The sequence below is a fragment of the Anas platyrhynchos genome, chromosome 4, assembly GCF_047663525.1.
Source record: "Anas platyrhynchos isolate ZD024472 breed Pekin duck chromosome 4, IASCAAS_PekinDuck_T2T, whole genome shotgun sequence".
Classification (NCBI taxonomy): domain Eukaryota; kingdom Metazoa; phylum Chordata; class Aves; order Anseriformes; family Anatidae; genus Anas; species Anas platyrhynchos.
The window spans coordinates 50677248-50699880 of NC_092590.1; the positions used below are offsets into that span (position 1 = coordinate 50677248).

Below are 22633 nucleotides of genomic sequence, written 5' to 3' on the forward strand. Positions count from 1 at the left end.
TAGCAGTGTGTACAACTCAGTCCTAAAAGTCATTTTGTAAAGACATAATTTACAGAGGTTTGGTTGTACAGGCCTAATTCCGCATTTCCTTGAAGATGAATACTTTTATACCTTTGGGTGTGTGATTTGTCAACACAGCTTTGTAGCCTGGTGGGCAATCAGAATTTGTCTTAGTGGACTGAAATGACCCAGAACAAACTTAGTACTTAATCTTCTTTATTGCTGAAATCAATAAGCAGATCCGAGTGCTGACAGTTCTTATGTAGGGAGTGAAAAGTAGAAGTGCCTGCTCCTTGAACCTCTGATGTTTTATGGGCAAGAAGTTCTGCTTTTTTATTTGACAAAGAACCTCTTATAATGCATAAATTTATATGAAGTATTTTCTTTGTGTTAATTTGAACAAGCAATGTGACAAGATTAATGTATCATATTATAATGATTCAGATATCAGATATAAAGTTATCATCTGGAAGTCAACGAAAAATACCTGTACAGTTGGGTGGGGACAGTGGGCTGTGGCAGACCCTGACAGTCCAGGTGAGATGCATGGTTGTGGCTGACCATGCTGGCTTACAAGTTACTGTTCTGGAGACTCCCATCCTAAATAAGGGTTTAATCCCTTCCTTACATTAGTAGATCCTGAATATATTCAACAAGGTTGTCTTTGGTTTGGTTTTAGTTTGTTTTTTGTTTTTGTCTCTGGGTTTTATGATGTTTTTGAGGTAAGGAACATGCTCAAACTTTAAATTAGTTTTCCTAAAGTTGTATTTTTTTCTATCACACAACTACTACTTCCTGCAGTTTCATGTAACGTTTGTAACTATAACTTGTCCTGAAGAGAATGAAATGATCATTAAAATGAGAGCCTCTGAACGGCAAAAATTCTGGCCCAAAGCTACTCATAAGTGGAATGGTTATAAGATTTAGAATAACCCTCAAGTTTTGTCCTATTTCTTTGTGAAACTGCCAAAGTACTTCTCTGGAGGGATATCCCTCAGTGAAGAAGAAATACAAAATAACTGTGTGTGCAAAGCAATCATAAGACACAATGCAATTTATATCAGTGGAAATTAATATCTTATGACAGATGTAGTGAAGAGAGTCGTTGTCAGAACTTGGCTCTTGAGCTACTTGCATATCTATGTGCCTATTTATAACATTTTTGTTTACTTGCTAGTGGAGAATAATCAGAAAAAGAAAGTTCTACTGAATTATGAGTACTGTCAAGTTTTGTATGAAAAGTATTAAAACTTTAAACAAAACAGTCTTCTAAATTCCTGTCCTTCTGGTCCCACAGTCTTATCTTGCTTTTACACTTTTGTTTAAACTGTTCTTTCCCTCTTTTTCTTTTTCAATTTGGAGTTAATTCAATAACCTAGTCTTTTTTTTTTTTTTTTTGTTTTCCTTATTTTATTTATTTTTTTCATTTCTTGCAGATGTTAAAATGATGAAACCCTCTCTCCTTCTGGAGCAGCACACAGCAGCCATGACATCTCCTTTGGTCCTCCATGGAAGGTACGCTGTAGCCTGCTGCTGAACTGTTATGACATGTCTCTAGCAATCAGAAAGAAAAGCTGGGAAGAGCATGTGACCCAGTGGATGGGATTGGCTTTGGAGTCTGTGGAGTATAATACAGCATGTCGTCACGGACTCATAGCTGATAACTTGCAGACAAGTATGGAAAAAGATGAGGTTTTGAGTGTGGACCGGAAAGAAAAATGTGCTTCGTTTCCAGAATGCTGCCACAGTGGAGAGACGATTGGCTTCCCTGCAAAGCAGCTTGGAAATGTTTCAAAGGAGGTGGATGAAAATGATAACCATGAAGATGAGGAGCATTTTCTGGAGGCCAGCACAGAAACTTTAGTCCATGTGTCTGATGATGATGATGACTATTCAACACTCAACCTGGATAGTGTTAACTACCACATCACTGCTGTTGGAAGGGAATCAGAAGCTGAAGAAAATAATTTAAATGGAGCAGGCTCCTTAACACAGATGGTACCAATGATGGAGGGTAACAAGGAAACTGAAGCATCTGGCATAATTGGGGATATTAGTAAGAAACCTAGTTGTGACATAGTTCCTAAAGAGGAGATGGAAGAAGATACTTGTGGCAGTATTGGAAAAAGCCTGGAGCTTTGTAATTATGAAGGCTTAAATGATGTAGTAAGTGTAGAGAAAGAAAATCTTTCTAATTCTCCAAATGTGAAAGAAATTATTATGCCTGGGAAGCAGCTGCTTCATACTGCTGTAATTGCACAACAGCGCAGGAAATCTGATGCTTTTAAAGATGGGCTTGGAAAGTCTGAGTGTAATGTGGTGGAGAGTGGGATTTCTTCTGATTCTTGCACTAGCAGTGATAGACAACCATGTTCATCAGTGGAATCCAGCGACTGCCTTATGCAGCCTTCTCCTTGCTCTCACATCCCGGCAGTGGAAAATGGTCTGGATGAAAGTGGTTTCAGAGAACCTCAAGCGGCCCCTGAAAACAAATGCCTTTCAAATGTCAGTTCAGCAGAAGATAGTCAGTGTTTACATTTAAGGAATCATTTGACCACACAAGAATATTCAGACAGTCAAGTGAAACTGCGCAAAAGAAAGGTAGGATGCTTGTAAACTGCAGAGGTTGTTTCTAATTTTTTTCCCCCCAGTTTCTTACAAACGTGATTCTGTGACTTATTGATTGGAGATAAAATGTATTTTTCAGTCTTTTTTATTAACTTGCCAGTTTTTTTCTTCAAATAGTTTTGAGAAAAATGTGGCTGTAGGATTGAGTTTGAGAAACTTTTAAAGTTTGAGAATGGCTGAGTTGTGAATTTGGAAATTCCTTTATATTCAATTCATTATGTTTATATATATATGTTGCTCAAGGCTAAATGGATTAGCATCTTCAGTGGGTTTGGGTTTATTTTTATTTTTTCTGTTGCTATCAAGTATCATTAGCTGTTTTAGGAAAGAGATTGTGCCCAGAGGTTTTGAAATCTTACTCAAGAGGAACAGGGAAAAAAAATGGAACAAAACTGCAAGAGGAAAAAAAAAACATGGAAAAATTTTACAATAGTTCTTCAGTTTTAGGTCAGCCCTATGAACAAAAACAATTTCTTAGTTTGAAACAATGTAATTTTAAAGCAACTAGAGAGTTACCCTTTCTACACAAAGTAAGGAAGAATATAATTCCAAAACTTTTAATGGCCAGATTCCCCAGCAATATAGCTCCCATTGGCTTTTGTGGAAGGAGTTTTGCTGGCTGTGGCACTACAGGATTCATCCTGAAGTCTGGCTTTCCCAGCTATGCTGCTAATTCTTCCTAATAACTAGTGTCTAATTGTTTACTTATCCTTGCCTTTTTTTCATTTGATATAATCCATTTTTGTCTGTTTTTTATAAATCTGTTTTCCATTAATTCTGGTGTTGTTTGTAGTTTTGTGTTTTGTTGTTGTTGTTTTTTTTTGTTTGTTTGTTTTTTTTTTGTTTTTTTTTTTTTAAATCAGTTGTAGTGCCTCAGTAGTTGTTTCACTGAAACACACATCCTAGAGCACAAACTCACATATTCTAAAATACTGTATGCCAACACAGCATCCTGAGTAGCTGGTCCTTGCTCCCTGGCATAATCCCTTTACTAAAGTTAAAAATCAAGTGATATGGTTGGAAACTGTGTGTAATTTTTGCAAAAGGTTTCAGAAGCTCTCAAAGCCAGTCTTCCCTTAGCAGTTCGTGCAATCACGGTTAATGTGGCAATCGTTTGACTGATCTTGCAGTAGCTATGACTACAAGTTATAACCAAAAACCAGGATTAACCATATGATTTGCAGTACCAGAAATGTTAAACACCCATCTGTAAGTAAAATTTCTATTTTTATTTTTTTTATTAATTGATATGATATTTGAAAACTAGTTGATTATGATAACCATAGTCTCAACTGCTTTTTTTGCATCTACTTTTTTACTAAGCATAGCTGCTTACATTGATACAAACATGTCATATTGTTAGCAAGATTAATTTTTATAGTGTGGTTTCAAAACCTTATTTGAAAATGCAGATAGAATTTCTTTCTATTATGTACAATCACTGTGCAGTGACTCTGCCCACATTAGCTTTCAGTGTAATATATACTTTGACTAGCTTTGATAGTGCTGGTTCCTATATATCTTCTTATTTCTTGTTTTGATGTCATGCACTCAGATTTTAAATGTAAGCTCAGAATTATATTTGAGGATACATTTGTTGTTTGCGTTTGTCATTAAATACTTTAATAGTGAGAAAAACTCAGAGAGCAAGTGAGCATAGAAAGAAGCAAAAAGAACCAGTTGCTTCAGGGAAGGTTGAGAGTTACATGGCTGTAGCAACTGTGAAGCCATGTTTGTAGTCAAGGGGGGCAAATTCGGAAGGAGCAGATCTGAAGGAGTCACTTCGTAACATTTCAGTTTAAACTCAACCAACAACTGCTTGGCAAAAGGGGAGAGAGATCTGTTGCATCTGGTATTATTTGTCTCTAAGTTTTCAGGACTCTTCTACAAACAATGTTCCTGCTTGTGGGATTTTATCACTTATATTTAATCATTTGCTATTTTACAAAAGGCTGTCTGTGTTGGTTATAATCTGTAATGAAAAATGTGCCCATGTTTACAAACTTTCCCTGAAAGCCGCTTTTATAACTTTAACAAAACATTAAAAAAACAACAGACTTGAAACTGAATCCATCCCTAAAAGTCAAGTATTTGCTTTGCAGTGACAGGAAGACCTAAGGAATTGGGAATGGTATATAAAAACTTTTCTCTCAAGGTCAGCAGTTCACACAGTGCAGTCAAGGCCTAAAACACACCACTGTCTGATTAATGCTCAGTGTCAATTATGGTTGCACATAAATATGTGCTCATAAAGGTCAGAATACTGGAAGAGGCAAATGGAGATGAATTGCTAAAGGTATTGGGGCACCCACACCTCAAGGTGTGGTCCCTGGGGACCTAAGTGCTGAACTTAGGTACTTTGATGACAGCTAAGATCTTAGGAACTCTGCATTGAGATCACTCTGCTTTTGCTGGTACTAAATTCTTCTGAAAACCTGTTCCTCGTTAACATATTTTAAACTGCTTTTAATTGTGGCAACAGTGCATGACCTCTCCTCTTATCTTGAGATCTGCTGCCTTCAAACTGAAGCTGAGGTGAGACAGTGTGAATCTGTTGTGCTCGCTCTGCAGATGAATGTAGGTTTGGGGGCTTAAGGGCTTAAGTTTAGCATCTTTGACCAACACTAGCTCCATTTCAGTAAATTGGTTTAGTCATGATGGATGTACTGACACTGTGGATGCTTTTTGCAGTCAGGTCCAGCTGTTACAGCATTCTTTGCTCCTTCAAGTCACCAGAGTTCAGATGGTTGAGGCACAGTGCTCTCTTCTCATTTGCTTTTGGAGAAAGACTTCTTAAGCTTCAGAAGCAGGAAGGACCTGAATTTAATTATGATAAATTAATGGTGTTAAGTCTAAGTGAAAAATCCCACAGTAATCTAACTTTCCTTTGATATTTTTTTTTGTGTTGATTAAAAGTCAATTTTGTTTATCTACAACATAAAGCTGATTGTTATTTAATGACAGAGTAGCAAAAGCATAGATGGATTTATTAAATGTGGTTACACCAACTAATCCCTACTGTATGCTGTCCTGGATTATATAAATTTTAGATTTAAAGCAATGGCAATCGTACATTCTGATTTTCAAAAATTTGAATAGTCTTTGGAATGAATGAGCTCTAATGTTTTTAGCTCAGGGGAATACCGATAGCTCACATGTATGTTCATGTGTATAGTGCAATGGAGGTTTTAGTGAACAGCTTTATGCAAAACCACAAAGTATTGATTATTTATTCTCAAAGGCACACCACAAAAAGGAGAAAGTTTAGTTACTATAGGTTGATTGTAAAATGGGAAAAAATAGCTATTACCCTGTAAATAGCTTTGCAATTTTTTCCTTGTGCTCTGTTTTACACTTTCTCCAAGCTGCTTGTTTCATCAAGATTAGGGATAGGCAGCAAAATCCCTGTTGGGGACTACTGAGTAGGTGCACAAGTGCACCAGAACTGTAACATGTTAGCTAAAATTGTTTTTCAACACAAAATAGCAAAGCGGGTTAAGGCACACAGTTAAGAACCTCTCCTATGAAGAAGTGCACACAATTAAGAACGGTTTACTGAAAATCTGTAATTCATTGCAATAATTTAATACGTTTCAGTCTCCCATATTTTGTGTTCCATACTGTAATCAATATAAAAATATATAAATTTGCTGCTTTGAAAGCAGCCTTTTCCTCAGGCATCTCAAATCAATGTTCTTCTGCAGTGCTTAATAACGTTGTTATTTTCATAAACCTGTGGAAGAAACAAAGAAAGACAATATTTTTTTGAGAAATCCATAGAAAGAGCTTTCAAGTAGATCTTCTAATAATAGGCTCTCTAGGACATTTAAGTCAAGTTTAAGATAGTTCAGATAAACTGGATCAGAGGATGAACTTTTGGTGGCTTATCTACATTAAGTATTAATTTTGAAACTTTTGGGGTTCTCTTCTAATGTGAAACTTCTGTTTTACTATGGAGATACTTGAGCATCTTCATCACCCAAGTGGTAAAGAGTAGTAATAAATTTTTATAAGATTAATGGTGATAAAGTGCTGGCTGCACTTTAGTAGTGAAATTAGAAATCAATATATAATTGATTTCAGGAAATGTTATGGATGTATTGTGCCTGATTTGAAATTTGTTATGTCAGCTCCATTCCTTCAAAGAAAAGATACAGCCTGGGATATTGCTTCAAGGAGAGCTAATTCAGGTATCAAAATAATTGGAGTATATTTGATTAGTTTTTTGTCAATTTCTCTTCATGTGCAATCTCAGACTGGATTGAAGTTCACAATGAGATTTTGCTTATGTGACACTGAAAAAGAAATGAAGTAACCAAACTTTTCAGTATATGAATCCCTCATTGCTCTTTTATGGGATTTCTACATTCAGTGTTATCTACTCATAACTCTTTGTGGTGCCCTGCTTAGAAGCTTTCTGGTTTCAAACAGTTTATATGATCTCTAAGTCATCCCAAAAAGACTGGAGAGTGTAATAATTAGGGCTATTTCCTAATGCTCGCTTTTATTGTTACTATTTTAAACCATGTATCTCGATTAAATGCTATGTGTTCTGCAAAGATTGCTTAAAAACACAGCCAATATCAGCCGGTGTCAACAAGATGTAAATTATCTTTAAAGAAAAGATAATAAAGTAAATGAAGAAAGAAACCTAGGTAGAAAGGTAGCAACCCATTTCTGTATAGCTGTGCCTCTTCCCCACACTAAAACTTTGTGGTTCTTAAAGTGAGGTTTATCGTTTTCTGCACTGATGCTATAAAGTTTGTTCCATTATTTCATCAATTACTATTATTTTAATGTGAAAACAAATTTGCTTATGTAAGTTCAGTTCTTTCCATCCATCCACTTGAATATTCGTCTTTGTTCATGAGATGTGAAGGCTGACTCTTCCATTATAATCTGCAATATATTCTGTATTAAAAGGTTAAAACTATGTTATTTAGGTGAGTTAAAAAGTTAGTTTCTTCCACAAGCTTCTGCTTGTATCACCCTGTAAACTGACTCCAGAGGAGTCTTACATAGCCTTACCTGTTAGCTTCATTGTCCCATTAAGGTTCCTGGGAGAGAGGTGGTAGGAATGCTTCCAAAAAAAAAAATCATAAAAGAGCTACCTATTTTACTGCCATGATTTTCTTACAAACTTTTGCACTGCTGTCTCTACTATTCATAGAATGTGATCTTTTTCCGTTGAGTACTCAGTTGTCGGCACTAGATTCTTCTTGAAAAAATAATGTGAACCTGTTGTGAGAAACTGTATCCAACATTTTTAGATCTATTTCTTATTTTATTGCCATAAAAATGCCAGGCATTGGGTTTACAGACCTGTCACAAGTATATCTTTCTGGTATCTTAATCCCTTCTTACCTCAATCCTGTCTTTGCTTACTGGTATAATTTAAATTAAAAATTAAAAAAACTATTTTATTAATAATAAGCTGGAATAATTTAATTTAAATTTCCATTTTCATACCAGTCTTCAATTTATTATTTTTTTTTAATTTAACTTAGTGTATTTCTGTATAGAAACTGGTTCAGTAGGGATCCAGACTAAATTATTAGTACATAGCTATTGTTGGCAGATGTGGCCTTGTTAGGGATACACCCTTGTTAGGGTTGCATTGTAACAGTAACTCGTGTCAGCTTAGGAAAGACACGCACAGATGATAAAAATACAAATATAAATGAAATGAATATGCAGGAACACAATTAAAAATGAGAATATAATTTATATGCTATAGCCTGACTTGGCCATATGGAATTGAATTTACCTTATCATTAGATTTAGTTTGCAAATATGGTTCAGCTAGAGCAAGATGAAAGCTGTAAAGGTTAGTGATTTCCAAATTCAATAATTTTTACTTCCATCTTTGCAAAAAAAAAAAAAAAAAAAAAAAAAAAAGTGTAAATGCATTATTTTTTTCACAGTTTTTCTCAGTAAGTATTTTTTAATAATTCTCTTGCAAATATTCTAGTGGAGCAGTCCAACAAGTAGAACATGATCTCCTATGTTCTCCACTTATGATGAGAATTAGAAATTCTGAAAATGTGGATAACAATGGTCATAAGAGACCAAGGCTCTACAGGTTAAATCCAGACATTAAAAAAGTATTAATGTATGTCAGTGGAACTGCTGTGTTTTTTGGATGCGTTTAAGTGCCTTGCTGAACTTGGGTGTTGTAGTAATTTGTAACCTTAGAGACCACAGAAGCTAGTAACTTTAGAAGCATCTATCGCAGCAAAATTACTTTCTAATTATGGTTCTTTGACTGTATTTCCTGTATAATTCAGATGTACTCTTATGCCAGAATAGATTTGTTTTCATACATGGAGATGAATAATATAATCTTGGCATCTAGTGAATGTTTTTTCTGAGTTTTGTGAAGGACAGTGGAAAATACAAATTGTGTAAATCTGGAATGGTCATTCAAACAATGGAAATTTTTTTTCTCATGTAAGGAATCTGAATTTGCTTTTGTTCCACTTCCACATCTCTTTTCATTTTCAGATGTACTTTCTAAAGGTTTTAGGAAATAATATACATCTGTTTTTCCAAACCCATAATGATAATGTGAGTGCTATCAAAAACTGATGAGAGATCTGAAGCCGCAACAGCTTTTGAAAGGCTAGTTGTAAGCCACGTGTCTCAGAGCTACAGTCTGTAGTATTAGTACAGTGGGCAACTGAAATCAACAGTTACTTTACCACAAAGAATTTGCTGTATTTGCACATTGCTACTAAATGGTCATAATTTTCAAGGCATCAGGAAGAATCTGGCAAGAGCTGCAAGTAAAGCAAAATGAATAGTATGATTTCTTTAAAAACAAAACAAACTTAAACCATCTTGGCTGTCATTAATATTTCTCTTTTCTGCATTGAAAGTTACTTCCTAAATTTTATTAATAATAAAGATATAGTAAAAAAGTCGACTAAAACTGTTGGATTGTATTTTTTTTAATTATGCATATTGTCTATGGTAATTAGTGGAAAGTGGTGTTCGTAAAGCATTTCTGTTAATGTTATTAGATGACCATGAATTTTCTCTGTTGCTCTGATGAAAATATGTATCTTAAATATTATCTCCATCTGGGAAGCTGAAGAATGCTTTCCCACAGACTTCCTTTGTGTTTGGACTGAAGTATGATGTATTTCAAACAATCTGAAAAGTATTTAAAACAAGCTCAGTACAGGATGGGATGATTGCCAGGCCATTACAGTATAACCTTTATGCAAATTTTACTTTTGACACATTTTTGTGACAGTGTTCAGCAATAAATTTTAGAGGCTGCCAGCGTTGTCTAGACTGCAAACCAAAAGACTGTTGCACATCAAGTTATGCATTAGTTGGATTTCAGCTACCTAAAATGGTCATGAAAGTATTTGTATTTATATATGGTTTATAGTCACACAAGATCACTCCACCAAAGTGATATTAGACACCTCTAGGGATCAATGCAGAGAGCTTTAGTTTCATGCAGTAAGACTCAGAAATTTCCAATCTTGTCTGGGTTCGAAATAATTCAATGAAAACTTGGAAAAAAAAAAATGTTGTTTTAAAAATTAATTTTTAAGAAGTTGTGATTGGTAAAGGGCAATTATTTGCTATATGTAGACTATAAATTGCCAGTTTGAAGCCATGATAAATAAATGGACCAATGACCGAATGCCTAAAATGGCATGAGAATAGCAATTAACACCACATTTTTGAGGGAACTAAGCTAAGAAATGAGAAAGGAATGTGCATAGTAGACAAAAATAAATTTATAGCTTCCAGAAATGTGAAGCAGAATTAAACCACTTGGGCAAAGCCTTCTGGAATACGTGGGGCATCACCACTGTCCACAATACATTTTTCCATTGGTAAAAGCAAAATATATAAGAAAAGGAGTTTGCTTCCTGGAACTGTTCATCCTTTTCACCACCACGATGTTAACTTTGAATTAACAACTGAGAGAGAACAGAGATCTGAGAGGCATATGGAGATACAGCTTCCATCAAAACCCAGGCAGTGGAGCAGTAACCTGGAAAGTCAGTATCAGAGCACTCCCTCCTGTCTGTACTAGTAAGCCTTTGAAGCTGTAGGAAGAGCAGAGCAGCTTTTTCAGCACACCTATTTGTTGCAGACATACCAAAAGCTTCTCTGTTAGCAGTGCTGTGCCTGGGGCGGGGGCAGAGAAGAGCAGCCCTGGGAGCTGAGGCTTTGCAGCAGTGGCATCTTTGCCACTGCTGTTGAGGAGTATTTGGCCACATTAGTATGGTGGTGGGTAAGTCCACAGGCACCTGACCAATTCCAGTAACTAAAAGCAAAGAAAGCAATGAAGCCCCCATGGGTTGAACTGCTGCAGGGTGGGAGCAATCTGCAAAATGTTTTCTGTAGGTTTTCTTACACGCACTTCCCACCTTGGTAGTACCTTTGATCAAAAGCTACCTAAAAATGTATTGTTCATGCTCACATCATTCTACCACACTCTCTCTCTCAATGACACTGTAGGAGATTTGTGGAGACTAGGGGGTCTATGCCACAGATAGGGTGTATTGAACATTTTACGAAACGAAACAATACTGTTTCTGCTGCCAAAAAACATTCCAGGCACTGAAGGATATGGCCTAAAATGGTTATGAATTCAAATTCAGAGGGATATTCTTTCTCCTTGGGAAAAAAAAAAAATGTGAGCAGCAATACAGCTTTCTGTATGTATGCATGACTATGTGCGTGTGCTGGGGTGAATGTATGACAAATGTAAACCAGATCCATGGTCTCCTTCATAAGTCTGTCTTAGCTGTTGTCTTGTGCTTTTACAACCGTAGAACACAAGGAACTTGACTTATACACACTGAATTAATGAAAAATTGGCTCACTGTAATGTGAGGATGTCCTTCAATAATGTGCCCTGTTACAGCAATAATTTTCATATCTTAAGTTTCACATTGTTTTTGCAGTCTCACTTTATGTAAGAGTTAGAATAGCAAATGCAACACGTAAAATATTTATGTTAAATTGAAGTTTGTTTATCCTTTCCCGTGGGATGCCTCCTTCCCAAACATTTTTGCACATAGCAGATTCAATTAAACAAAGGTTCCTATTTGGATATCCTGAGTGTCTTACTCATTTGGGTAGCTTTTTTTAGCCTAAAATATATTATCTAATATATCTACTTTAATAATAATAATAAAACCTTTAAGGAGCTGATTCTGTTGTTTTACTACAAGTTTTAATCTCTTGGCTGGTATTATCTATCATTCTCCTTAAAAAAGTTTACACACTGATGATATCATGCACATTGATATGTGTGATTCATGGCTGTATGGTATGAGGGCATGAAATACATGAAAAATCAGCAGTGTTAAAGCTTGTGCAGCACATAACTTTGAATATGTTTTGGAACAAAAATTGACATCTTTCACTGTAATGAAAATGAAAGAGCATTGCCACAACCAAAAATTTGGGAATGTAAACTAAGCTACTTTCCTACACCCAGATTTTCTGAAACCATCCACTTTTCTTCTGCTAAATGCCAAGCTGTATTTATCTCACACGAATTTGGACTTGATGATCCTTATGGGGTCCCTTCCAACTCAGGATATTCTATATTCTATGAAATTTCATGGTAACTGTATGCATACATCACACCTTACTGCATCCGCTGGAATCAGCACTGTAAACTCACCTATTTACAAAAATTCCCTACCGCTTGATAGATAGTGACAAGCTGTTGTGGTAGATGAACATAGTATCCTGTTCAAGCTTTGCAATTATACAGGAGGAAATGACAAGGGAGTGGAGAAGAGAAGAAATAGGACAAACAGGACAGAAATACTGAGAGACTGTGGGGGAATCAGCTTTAATCAGATTCAGAAGAAAAACATATATTCCTGAATCCTGCTGTCTTGGGGATAGTAACAAAAGCCTAAGATTATAATGTCAATTAATTTTTTTCTAGGTCATCCACACTTTCAGTCAGACAAAAATGTTATTCTTTATCTTATCTGTACTCTTCTTGTCAGCATGTTAAGATCACTAATTCTTCCCTTTCACTCCTGCCTTTTCAGAAACTCTTTGATTATTTTTTTTTCTTCATTTCACACCTTCATCTCTGTGTGGCAGTATTAAACTTATAGAGCTTGTTTCTCCTCATGTATGTAAGCGAAAGATCACTCAGTGACTTGAGAATACTGCGTATTTTTCTCCTCGTGAGCATGATCATTTCATAGGGTTTCATTGCAGACTTAAGGCAGCAGCAACACAGAGTCACGGAGTCCCGTGAACAGGTTAGGAAAGGAATATAAGTTTGCTGGAAGAAAAGATGAGCAACTTCCATGACTTCTACTCCACCTTAATGGATAGAGCTATTTCAAACATCATTAAGATTCATAGTACCTTTACCCAGCCATCATTTTAACATTTGGGCCAAATCTCTACCCAAATCCTCTTATGAGGCTGTCTAAGATGATCTGACACATACACCAAAAAAAAAAAAAAAAAGTGTCTTCTAACAGCTTCATCAGCAGCTATAGACTGTAGTTTCCTGGTCCCTAGTTTTGGACTGGTCCTTTCCATTACGCTTAGTGACAGCTTGCACCCCAAGAAAACACTTCCTGGAGGACAACCTTTCCATGTCAACGGCATTGCCTCATGAAGTGTAATGATGAAGGTTTAAATGTCAGCAGGGATGATTGCCTTAGGATTTAAATAGAAGTTTCTTATTTTCTAACCACAGCATTCAGCAGGAGTGTTTACCAGCAGCAAAGCATAGTTGCGGAGCTTTGATCTTTACTTTGAAACATCTTTTAAAGTGTAAAGAAAACTCATCTATGCTGAGAACGGCATTAGAGGCTATTTCTGGAGGTTATATTCTGGAGAATCACCAGGATTCTGAAGGTGAAAGGACACTTCTGCAGTTCTCTCAACAAGTCCCTGGGAAAGTTAAAAATAAGTCTTACTGTTTAAAAAAAATAAAAAAAATTGGCACTTGTTATTTGAGAAAATTTCTTTATTCCAGGAACTGCCTCATGTAGCAGAAATTTATTTACCATCTGCGTAGACTTGAAAAATTTTCCATCTTACCAGATACACAACTGAAATAGAAACAGATTTTCTGTCCCTATGCTTTCCACCGACCTCTGCTTTAAGAGAGTGTCGTTTTGAAATCTTAAGGCATTTTTGTGTTGACCGATGTGGGATAGTGCAATTATAGCCAATCTGTCAAACCCTGAAGTTCTGCTGGTGACCTCAAGGGAAGTCACCTTACTGTTGCTAAAGCACGTCATTTGGGGGAGGGAAAGGAGGAGTTTGCAGAGCCAGTAGCTGAAAATATGTTCTTGTTTTAATTACTGTTACAGCTGTTTTAATTGCTGTTACAGTACTGACTTTTAATCAAAAACCAGTCATTTGAGAAACAAATTTTTTTCATTTGGGTACAGATGTACTTCCTTAATTTCAAAGCTCTGCAACTGCAGGGGGAGGGAAAAAAAAAGATTAAAACAATAATTGCTGAATCTAGAAGTAACTTGTCATTTAAAATGCAGAGCAACCTGTCTGTTTGTACCTCTGCATATCACTCTTGAGTGCTCACATGAATACTCAGGCCAGAAATGACCACAAGCAATTCCTAAGGGAGAAGGGGAAAAAAAAAGTCACTGAGGAGCAGATATCAGAGTAGGCAACTGTAACTTTTGTTTGCAATTCCTGCCTTTTTTTTTTTTCTTTCTTTCTCCTTTCAGTTATTCTGTGAGTATATTTTACTTCGGTGTTTATGAATGCTGGGGATTCTCAAGGACCACAGTGGCTGATTCTAATTTGAGGCTGAGATGTCTTTTGATCTCATCTACTGAAATAATACTTGTGTGAGGAACAAGCTTGGTGTGAAAGGCAGGTGTCAAAACTTCCTCTTTGAAGTCCGGTGTGTTGATTTGATAAAGTATGAACTATCTGTCATTATTATCACATATTTTTTTCTGCCTTATCTATTTTTACCGTCCTCAGTGTTCATTAGGGCTGGCTGATTGGTCCATCACAGACGCTTTTGCTCTCATTATTCTGAGCCTTTGAACTAGTAAAATTATATGAGATATGACATTGCTTTAACTGCAAGTATTTATTACCCAACTCTTTATTCCAACAATTTTGATCTGTATTTTAAACTACGCTCTCTTTTTTGGACTTCCTTATAGCATTACTACTTGACTACTCATGGTTAGGTAAGATATGTTATATTTAAGTAAATTTATCATATAATGGTTAAAATGAACATGTGTGAATTGTAAGCCATTCGATGTTCTTTCCTGTTGCTTATAAGTAACCTATCATCCCATAATGAGGAAACTCGAACTTATATTCTCAGCGTGCAATGGCACATATTACTCAACAACCTCAATGGTAAAATGTGAGTTGCGGTTCCTAAAGGAACAGTTTTTCTCATTGTTTTCTGTTAGGTTTGTGCTAGTGGGTTAGGGCACGTACCTATTGTAGTGTCTTATACTGGGCCAGGAGCATGTTTTTGAAGTGAGTTTGCTGATTGATGTGATAGAAAGTGTGATAGGCGATGTTGTGGAGCGGGCTCAGAACATGCAAACTGGATTCCTTTTGGTGGTCCACTTTAGTATCTTGCATTAGCTTCATGGCTGAGTTGACTGATGGTAATGCAGTGCTCCATGAAGAAAAAGATGTATTTTAAGATGGCCATTAGCCAGGGAAAATTCTTCAGATATTAGAAAGAAAAAAAGGATCTCAAAGGGTAGCAGATACACGTCTGCACAGTGCAGCAGGTATAGGTTTAAAGAAGGAAATGTGAAAGCCCTGCTCCGTTCTTAGTACTGGTCACAGCATCATACACCCGCCATTTGCAGTATGAGGGTACTGCGAAGCGTTCCAGTCTGTCCTCCATTCCTGGCAAAACTGGCTGCAAAACATGTAGCTGTTATGACTGGACAAAGTTAACTACCAACAAATCTTCGCAAGATGGATTTTTAAAAGAGGTCAGTATGCTGCAGTTTCCTTTTAGATGCCTCTGATAAATATTCCCTGGTAGAAAAATATGGGTTCGTGACTCGAGATTAAAATTTAGCCCCTAAGCGAACTTAGCAGTCTCTTGAGGTTTTTATACTACAGTTCTTGTTTCAGCTGTCTGAAATGCATCAGATCCAATGTAAAACTAGAGAAAAATATTTTCCCCCTGTGCTTGTGCTTTCTAGTTCTCTCACTAATTCCCAGTAGTCTTGTGGTAATTTGTTCATTCTGTTGGCCAGCTGTTCAGCTCTCCATGAATGCATCCTCCTGATGTGCATTTCCCAGAGTTTTACAAGTCAGTGTCCTATTGCACTTCAACATAAAACATTGTCAAAAACAAAACTATATACTGCAGATGATCTAGACAGGGAGCATAATGCAAGCATAATCAAATTCAGTCTGAAGAAGTGATGAGTGAGAAAGGAACGAGCATTACATAGTGTAAACACTTAATTGATTTTAATATGTCTGAAGTGGAAATAGAGAGCCTAGGTCTTACATACTAGCTTTCTTTTACTTTCTTAATTACTGCCTGTAGGAGAAGGGAGCTATTTGCTCATCTATTACTATTCTGTAGGCCCTTGATAATAGGACTCTACCAAAAGGTAGTTAATATCCCCCACCGTTGCCATAGAGATTAGCTCCAGTCTTTGGTAAGGACAGAATTGTGTGCTACGAAGTTCTGGTTTGGTTGTACAAGGGAAAGAGAAAGTGTGTGAGCAGACTGAAACAGAAATACCTAATTTGTTCCCTAATACTCATGGAACACATTTTTCACCAAAAATGGCTTGTGGGATTACTAAACACTAAGTGTTAAGGGAGCTGAAAACAGGGATGGTTTTACTCCTGGTATTACCCCAGGATCTTCAAGACAAAAGAGAAATTCAACAGTTAGAGTTTATTGCACTCTCCTGGTTATCTCAAGGCTTTTGTATTTTTTTTATTTTTATTTTTATTTTTTTTTTGGTATCAAATATGCAAAGGAAATACTTGTATACACAGTTTTATTTTAAGACTCTTGTTTATTGTGAGCCCTAACATTTGATTCAGTGGTATACAGTGCTTGGATTCAATTTGAAATATAATTCCTTACAGACGGGGGGGAAGGGGGAAGGAACTCTGGTGTATAGAATTGTGTAATGGTAAGTATGGTTTATAGTGGATATTTTGGATCTGGGCCATTTATCTAGTTAGGATGCTCTTTTATTTAACATTGTCAAAGATTTACACCCAGGTCATAATGCCAGCAAGCACAGCAATGTGGTCTGTGACTTAACCCAGTAATGCACAAGGATCCTCCATGTGTCAGGAGGAATCTCTGGCATCTACTTCATTACCTTGTCGGTCATGAATGGTTCCCATTACTCCATGACAAATAGTGAGATTTGTCTTCTCTACCATGACGAAAGCATAAAATCTTCTCTCTTTCTCTGGGAGCCTCCATGTTGTATGCATATGTATTATATGGCATTGGTTTTGATCATTTTTGGCAGGGTGTGGAACAGTTGCTTTGTGATTATATCACTTTGCATGCGCTGTAGGGAAATGAGATAAGCATTCATTTGTTCTAGTTCAGTCTGTCCTCTAGAAATGATCTCCATCTGCATCTTACTTTTGTCTTTTAAAAGGCAATAGGAGAGTTTCTAGAAATATTCATTATAGAAGCTTTTTGTTAAAAAAAAAAAATATATATATATATATCATTTTTATCACATAATGTCCAGTAAACATCCTACCTTGTTGATTTGTTGTTTAGAGAGATTCTAGCTCAAACTCAGCACACTGGGAGAAGAATTACTGATAGCAACATCAGTGCAAGCATAAATAAATCAAAAGAGAGAAGTCCTGTTATTTATTCTGAATCAAAGGTGCTGGTGTGTTAGGGCTGGAGAGTTCTCTGAATTCCAATACATCTTTAAATCTTGAGGGTATACCATGTAGTCCAAATGAGCATTTATGTGTATTTTCACTTATGACAGTAAAATTCTATTAATTACATAACTTATAAAAGTATTATCCCAGTCATAATAAATTAATGCATATAATAATATAATAAGTCAAAAAATAGAAAAAGTATTTGGCCGTATGATGGGTATTTTTGTGAACTGTGCCTATTTTTGTATTTTGGTATTTTTGTAGCCTGTGACTGACCTTTGGTAGCCAGAAATTTTGAACTCTCAGGAAAATCTGTTAATAAATAACCATTTTGTTTGTTTGTTTGTTTTTGTTTTGTTTGTTTTTTAATTAAAAGCTTCCTCTGGAATAAAATAGTAGTGTTCCTATCAGGACATTATCTTTTAGGAGTGTTCTGATTACTTCTGCCAGATATTTTAAGGAAGTTGTCTTGGTAGTCACCAGAGCCATCCACATTTCCTTGTTTCCTAGAATGTAAAAAAAAGATGCTTTCTCATTAGTGATGGAGATATTTTTGCTGAGCTGTATCCACTGTCAAATGAACTGTTTCACCTGGGACAGGATATGGTCAATCCTGTGGGGAGGCAGAAGCAGCAAAAGGGCTGGGTATTTTGGCTAGGAGGAGACAGAAAAATAACAAATCTGGAAAGTTGCTTATTTATCTATCACTTACTGCTGTGCCCTCCCTATCCATAACCATGGGAGTTACACAGAAGAATCCTATTTTTTGTTACCTGCTGCACTCATTGTGCATGACAATTGCCCTATCACCTGTTCATAAAAACATTGAAAGGGTTTAGTGACTATGTGAAAATATACTCCTAGCAGGCCAGAGAAAAATTCCCAACAAGGAAGAGACCTCTAATATTAACATTTCACTTAAAAGAACCGCATTATGGGAGCCAGCACTTCTACAATTAGGCAGTCTCTGCTAAATTATGCTGCAATGGAATTTACTAACCGGAAAGATAATGCTTTTTCCTTGAAAGAAAAACTCAAAAGATTTGATAATTAGCCCTCAGAGGAGTCCATTGGTTATTTCACAGCTGTGGAAAAAAACAGTAGAGACCTTATTTACTGACCTAGCTATCTGATAAATCGGGAAGAGATCAGTGTCATGGAATCTTTTTGAACAGACCACCTCCTGACACTGGGAAAGATCCAGATGAGGTCAAAACCCTCAGCTTCCTGTCTCAGAGAGGAAAAGGGGAAAAAAAAAATCTGATAAACATAAAGCTACACAGAGCTGCTTTGGAATTCTCTGGAGATGAAGAGAGGTGGGGGCAGAACATTTAAAAAAAAAAAAAAAAAACACCACTTGTTAAATTTATCAAGACAGTACATGCATTCAACAAATATCAAGAAAACTCTCATTTACATTTTTCCAGTTTGATTACACTGTCAGAACTGAGACTGAAACATGAGAACCAGTAATGCAGCATCCCCCACAGGCATGGTCATAACAAACACAGTTCTTACCCCACTAACCAGAGCATTCAATACACTTCCAAATGTTATCACACCAGGGATGCATCAGAGAAGCAGGGTTAAAACCAGAGGGGCACTTAGTCCAGTGGCCAGCGCTGTTACTTAGCTTCAAATCCTGCTTTTAGCCTTACGAGAAACACTTTTCCTGACTACCATTTTCACAACCTTAGCATGGAATTAAAATCATTTTCCGTTGTCACAGAGCACTGTGTGGTTACAATGTTTTCTGTGCATCTTATATTTAGTAATAGGAGCCATAAAATTATCTGAGATACATTGGTAGAATTTCCTTAGAAGTTTTGGAAGCTAATTTTCAGTGTTGCAGTATTGCTTCTGCTTGTTGTACTCCCTTATATGAAGTATGATTCATCTAAGTATGATGATACTCATTCTGAGCTTCATCATGAGCTGATACTCATCATACTTAGATGAATTTCTGATGCTTTAACAGTCCCCCACAAAATAACCTGTAGGTGTGCTCTTACACATTTGCATGTGCTTCCTGAGGTCTCTAAACAGCAGTTTGAGGAAAATACATTGCAATTTTCCCAATGCCTTTTTCTGCAATTCCTCTCTGTAAGCAAACGTTCCTGTCAGCTCTCTATTCATCTCTTTTCTTTTCAGGAATTTAATAACCTAGCCTTTTCTAATGGTATATACATATCAATACAACTATTGAACTTAATTGCACATTTAGAGACATTTATCCTCCTAGGCATAAACATCTCTAGCGGCAGCAGAGTCTACCATGAATGAAGTTAGAACCATTCCTTTAAAACAGGAAAATAAGCCTTGGAAAACAGAAAAAGAAACTCTTGGAATGAAAAAGCCTCTCCTGTGTGTGCTTGTCCTGGACGATACACACAGCAGATGGACAGAAATCACCTTGTTGAAATCCTAATTTTGTTGCTAGCAAACTCCTGATTACTTAAAAAGGCCTCAGATTTCATCTACAGTCATCTAGTAATCTCACTTGATGATAAGCTCTATTATCTCATTATTTATTTATTTTTTTTAAATGAAGAGGAGCCAAATGGTATTTTGCATGTGTTAATAAACACACTTAGTGAAACAGACATATTGGCATTTGTGTCCCGTTGATGTGAGTCAGAGGAAGCAGGATTTAACTCAAATAACAGTGGAACTAAAGTTTATAAATATTTTATTGAAAATTGTAGTTATGCATTTATCTTTCTTCAGTGTGTAGACAGACGTGTTTGATAACAATGACGTTTATTTTAACATTAAATTGCAATACAGTGAGAAATATTTTGAGATTCCACATGCCTTGTTCTTCAAACCCAGCAATCCCTTGTCTAGGACTGTTGCTATAACTTGTCTGAATGTTCCTCAGGTCTGCAGTGTTCTTACTGTCGTTCTTCCTTGGGGAGGCCAGCTGGTGCTGCCTATAAATTCACTATAGCTTTCCCTGGCACTGGCTGTGGAACGGGACAGAATCTTTCCCCAGACATGTATTTCTCTGCATTTCTGAGACTGTGGTTTCATGCTTTTGGCCTCACCCATGAATCAGTAGCTGGAGCTTTCATGCAATGTTACTTTCTTCCTGAGTGGATTCTGTCATGGTGTGTCTTCTGTTAAGCCGATAAAAGTTGGCACACACCACAGATAAAAATCAAGCCCAATAACCTGATATTAAATATATGTATAAAATCATGTAGGGTTGGTAATTCTTCAATTCTACTGGGATAATGTAGTCATATCTCATGAGATAATGCTTGATTAAATTGAAAAAAAAATACTGGAGTACACTTAAATGCTCTCAAGCTAGTTATCTCAAGTTCTCTAATAGAAACATTTTGATTGTATGAGGACATAGGCTAATCTGTGCCAGCTGCTCTGTCGTTAACTATTCCAAAAGCCTAATTCTCCCTCCTCCCTCCTCAAGCAATTTTTTTTTTTTTTTTTTCACTGCAGACATATTTCATGCAAAAGCTATGCCGGCCTTTAAAGATGTTTTAGGTTTTTGTCACAAGATGTGGTGGCAATGTTTACTTTTATTTTTTTATTTTTTGATATTAGGAAACCCTACATCTCAAAGTTTTTAAAAGAGTAGCCAAACATCATCTTATTTCCTTCTTTATGAATTTAAATACCTATACAGTTGTATGGTTATTATAGGACAGAGAGAGAAATGTAGAGGACAGAGTAATGTTACTGCTTCATCATACAGAAGATGAACAATTATTTTTAAAGAAGATAGTAAAGTTTCAATGAAGCGTGAGTCTATTCATTTATTTGCTTTACACGTTTGCCAGTTAACTGGAGATGATATCCCGTTACCAAAAGTCACTGTTTGTGTTGCACCAGGGGAGTCTTCCAAGATGAACAATTTCTCAAGTGTGAATCATAGTAACACCAGTTGGACTTTAATTCTGAAAAGCAAAGGATCAGGTCTCAAATGAAGATTTGCATTTCATTCTGTTGTTAGCAACAAAACTTTAATTTATGAAAGAAAAAAAAAAAAAAAGTTAAAAATATACATACTAATGCTTCCATTTAGGGCAGATTTTGAAACAAACGTTTTTACTCCGTGCTTTGGTGGTTTTATGCTTTTTGTTTGAGGACATGCTATTGTTACTACATCATGGTTTTATGATTCATTAAACTTCTTCTCTGTATATGTAAGCGGACACGTCTTAGTGACATACCATAGGCTGCACATTGCATAGTCGCAAAGGGGAATGAGTCACCTGGAAAAGAAGCCTGCCCAGCTGGAAACTGTGGAGCCAGTCCAGCTGAAATAGAAGTGTGCAAATTTCATTTTTATTTTGCTTAATAAAAAAGCTTAATAATTACATGGCATGTGCTTATGCATCTTAAGAGGCTGAAAAACTTAGCCTGATCAGATATTTCCATAGAAAAGAGTAGCCAGAATTGTGGACTTACTGATTTATATGAGCATAGCATTTTGGCTAAAAGATTTAGCATTTAAATTGTGCTTTTTTGGAATCCAACTACAGTAATATAAACAGATGTGTACATGGGAAACATTAATGCATGCAATCTCCTTGCTAACTCTTTCTGATTCTTTATTATCCACTGGTTATCTAGTTTACCAGCACTCCCTGAATCTTGACATTTCTGCTCCCCCCACCTTTTTTTTTTTTTTTTCCCAAAAAAAGGTGTTTCTATGTGGGTGGCCTACAGGAGAGACTCCTTATCAGGTAGTGTAGCAATAGGATAAGGGGTAATGGTTTTAAACTAAAAGAGGGGAGATTTAGATGAGATGCTAGGAAGAAATTCTTCACTCAGAGGATGGTGAGGCACTGGCACAGGTTGCCCAGAGAAGCTGTGGATGCCTGATCCCTGGAAGTCCTTGAGGCCAGGCTGGATAGGATTTTGGGCAACCTGGTCTGGTGGGAGGTGTCCCTGCCCATGGCAAGGGGTTGAAATTAGACAGTATTTAAGATCCCTTCCAACCCAAATTATTCTATGAGTCTACATTGGTGCAGAACAGTCTGGCTGTTAACAAGTTTGTCTGGCTTGTTAACAGCTGGATTCTACCAACCTGAAATTGATTCACTAAATCATATTTGGAGATCAAATAACACCAACTGTGAAGAAAGGACCAGTTGATTAT

The 22633-nt window shown here is 36.4% G+C and overlaps 1 protein-coding gene across 4 annotated transcripts in view; it reads left to right on the plus strand.

Annotated features, from left to right (window-relative positions):
• Nucleotides 1-22633, plus strand: part of DLC1 (DLC1 Rho GTPase activating protein) — a 256883-nt gene that overhangs the window by 46644 nt on the left and 187606 nt on the right. For all 4 annotated transcript variants that reach the window (XM_072037586.1, XM_072037585.1, XM_072037584.1 and 1 more), the window contains exon 2: nt 1437-2601. In XM_072037586.1, the coding sequence (XP_071893687.1) occupies nt 1549-2601 (1053 nt within the window). In that variant the 5' untranslated portion in view covers nt 1437-1548. The remainder of the gene's footprint in view (nt 1-1436; nt 2602-22633) is intronic.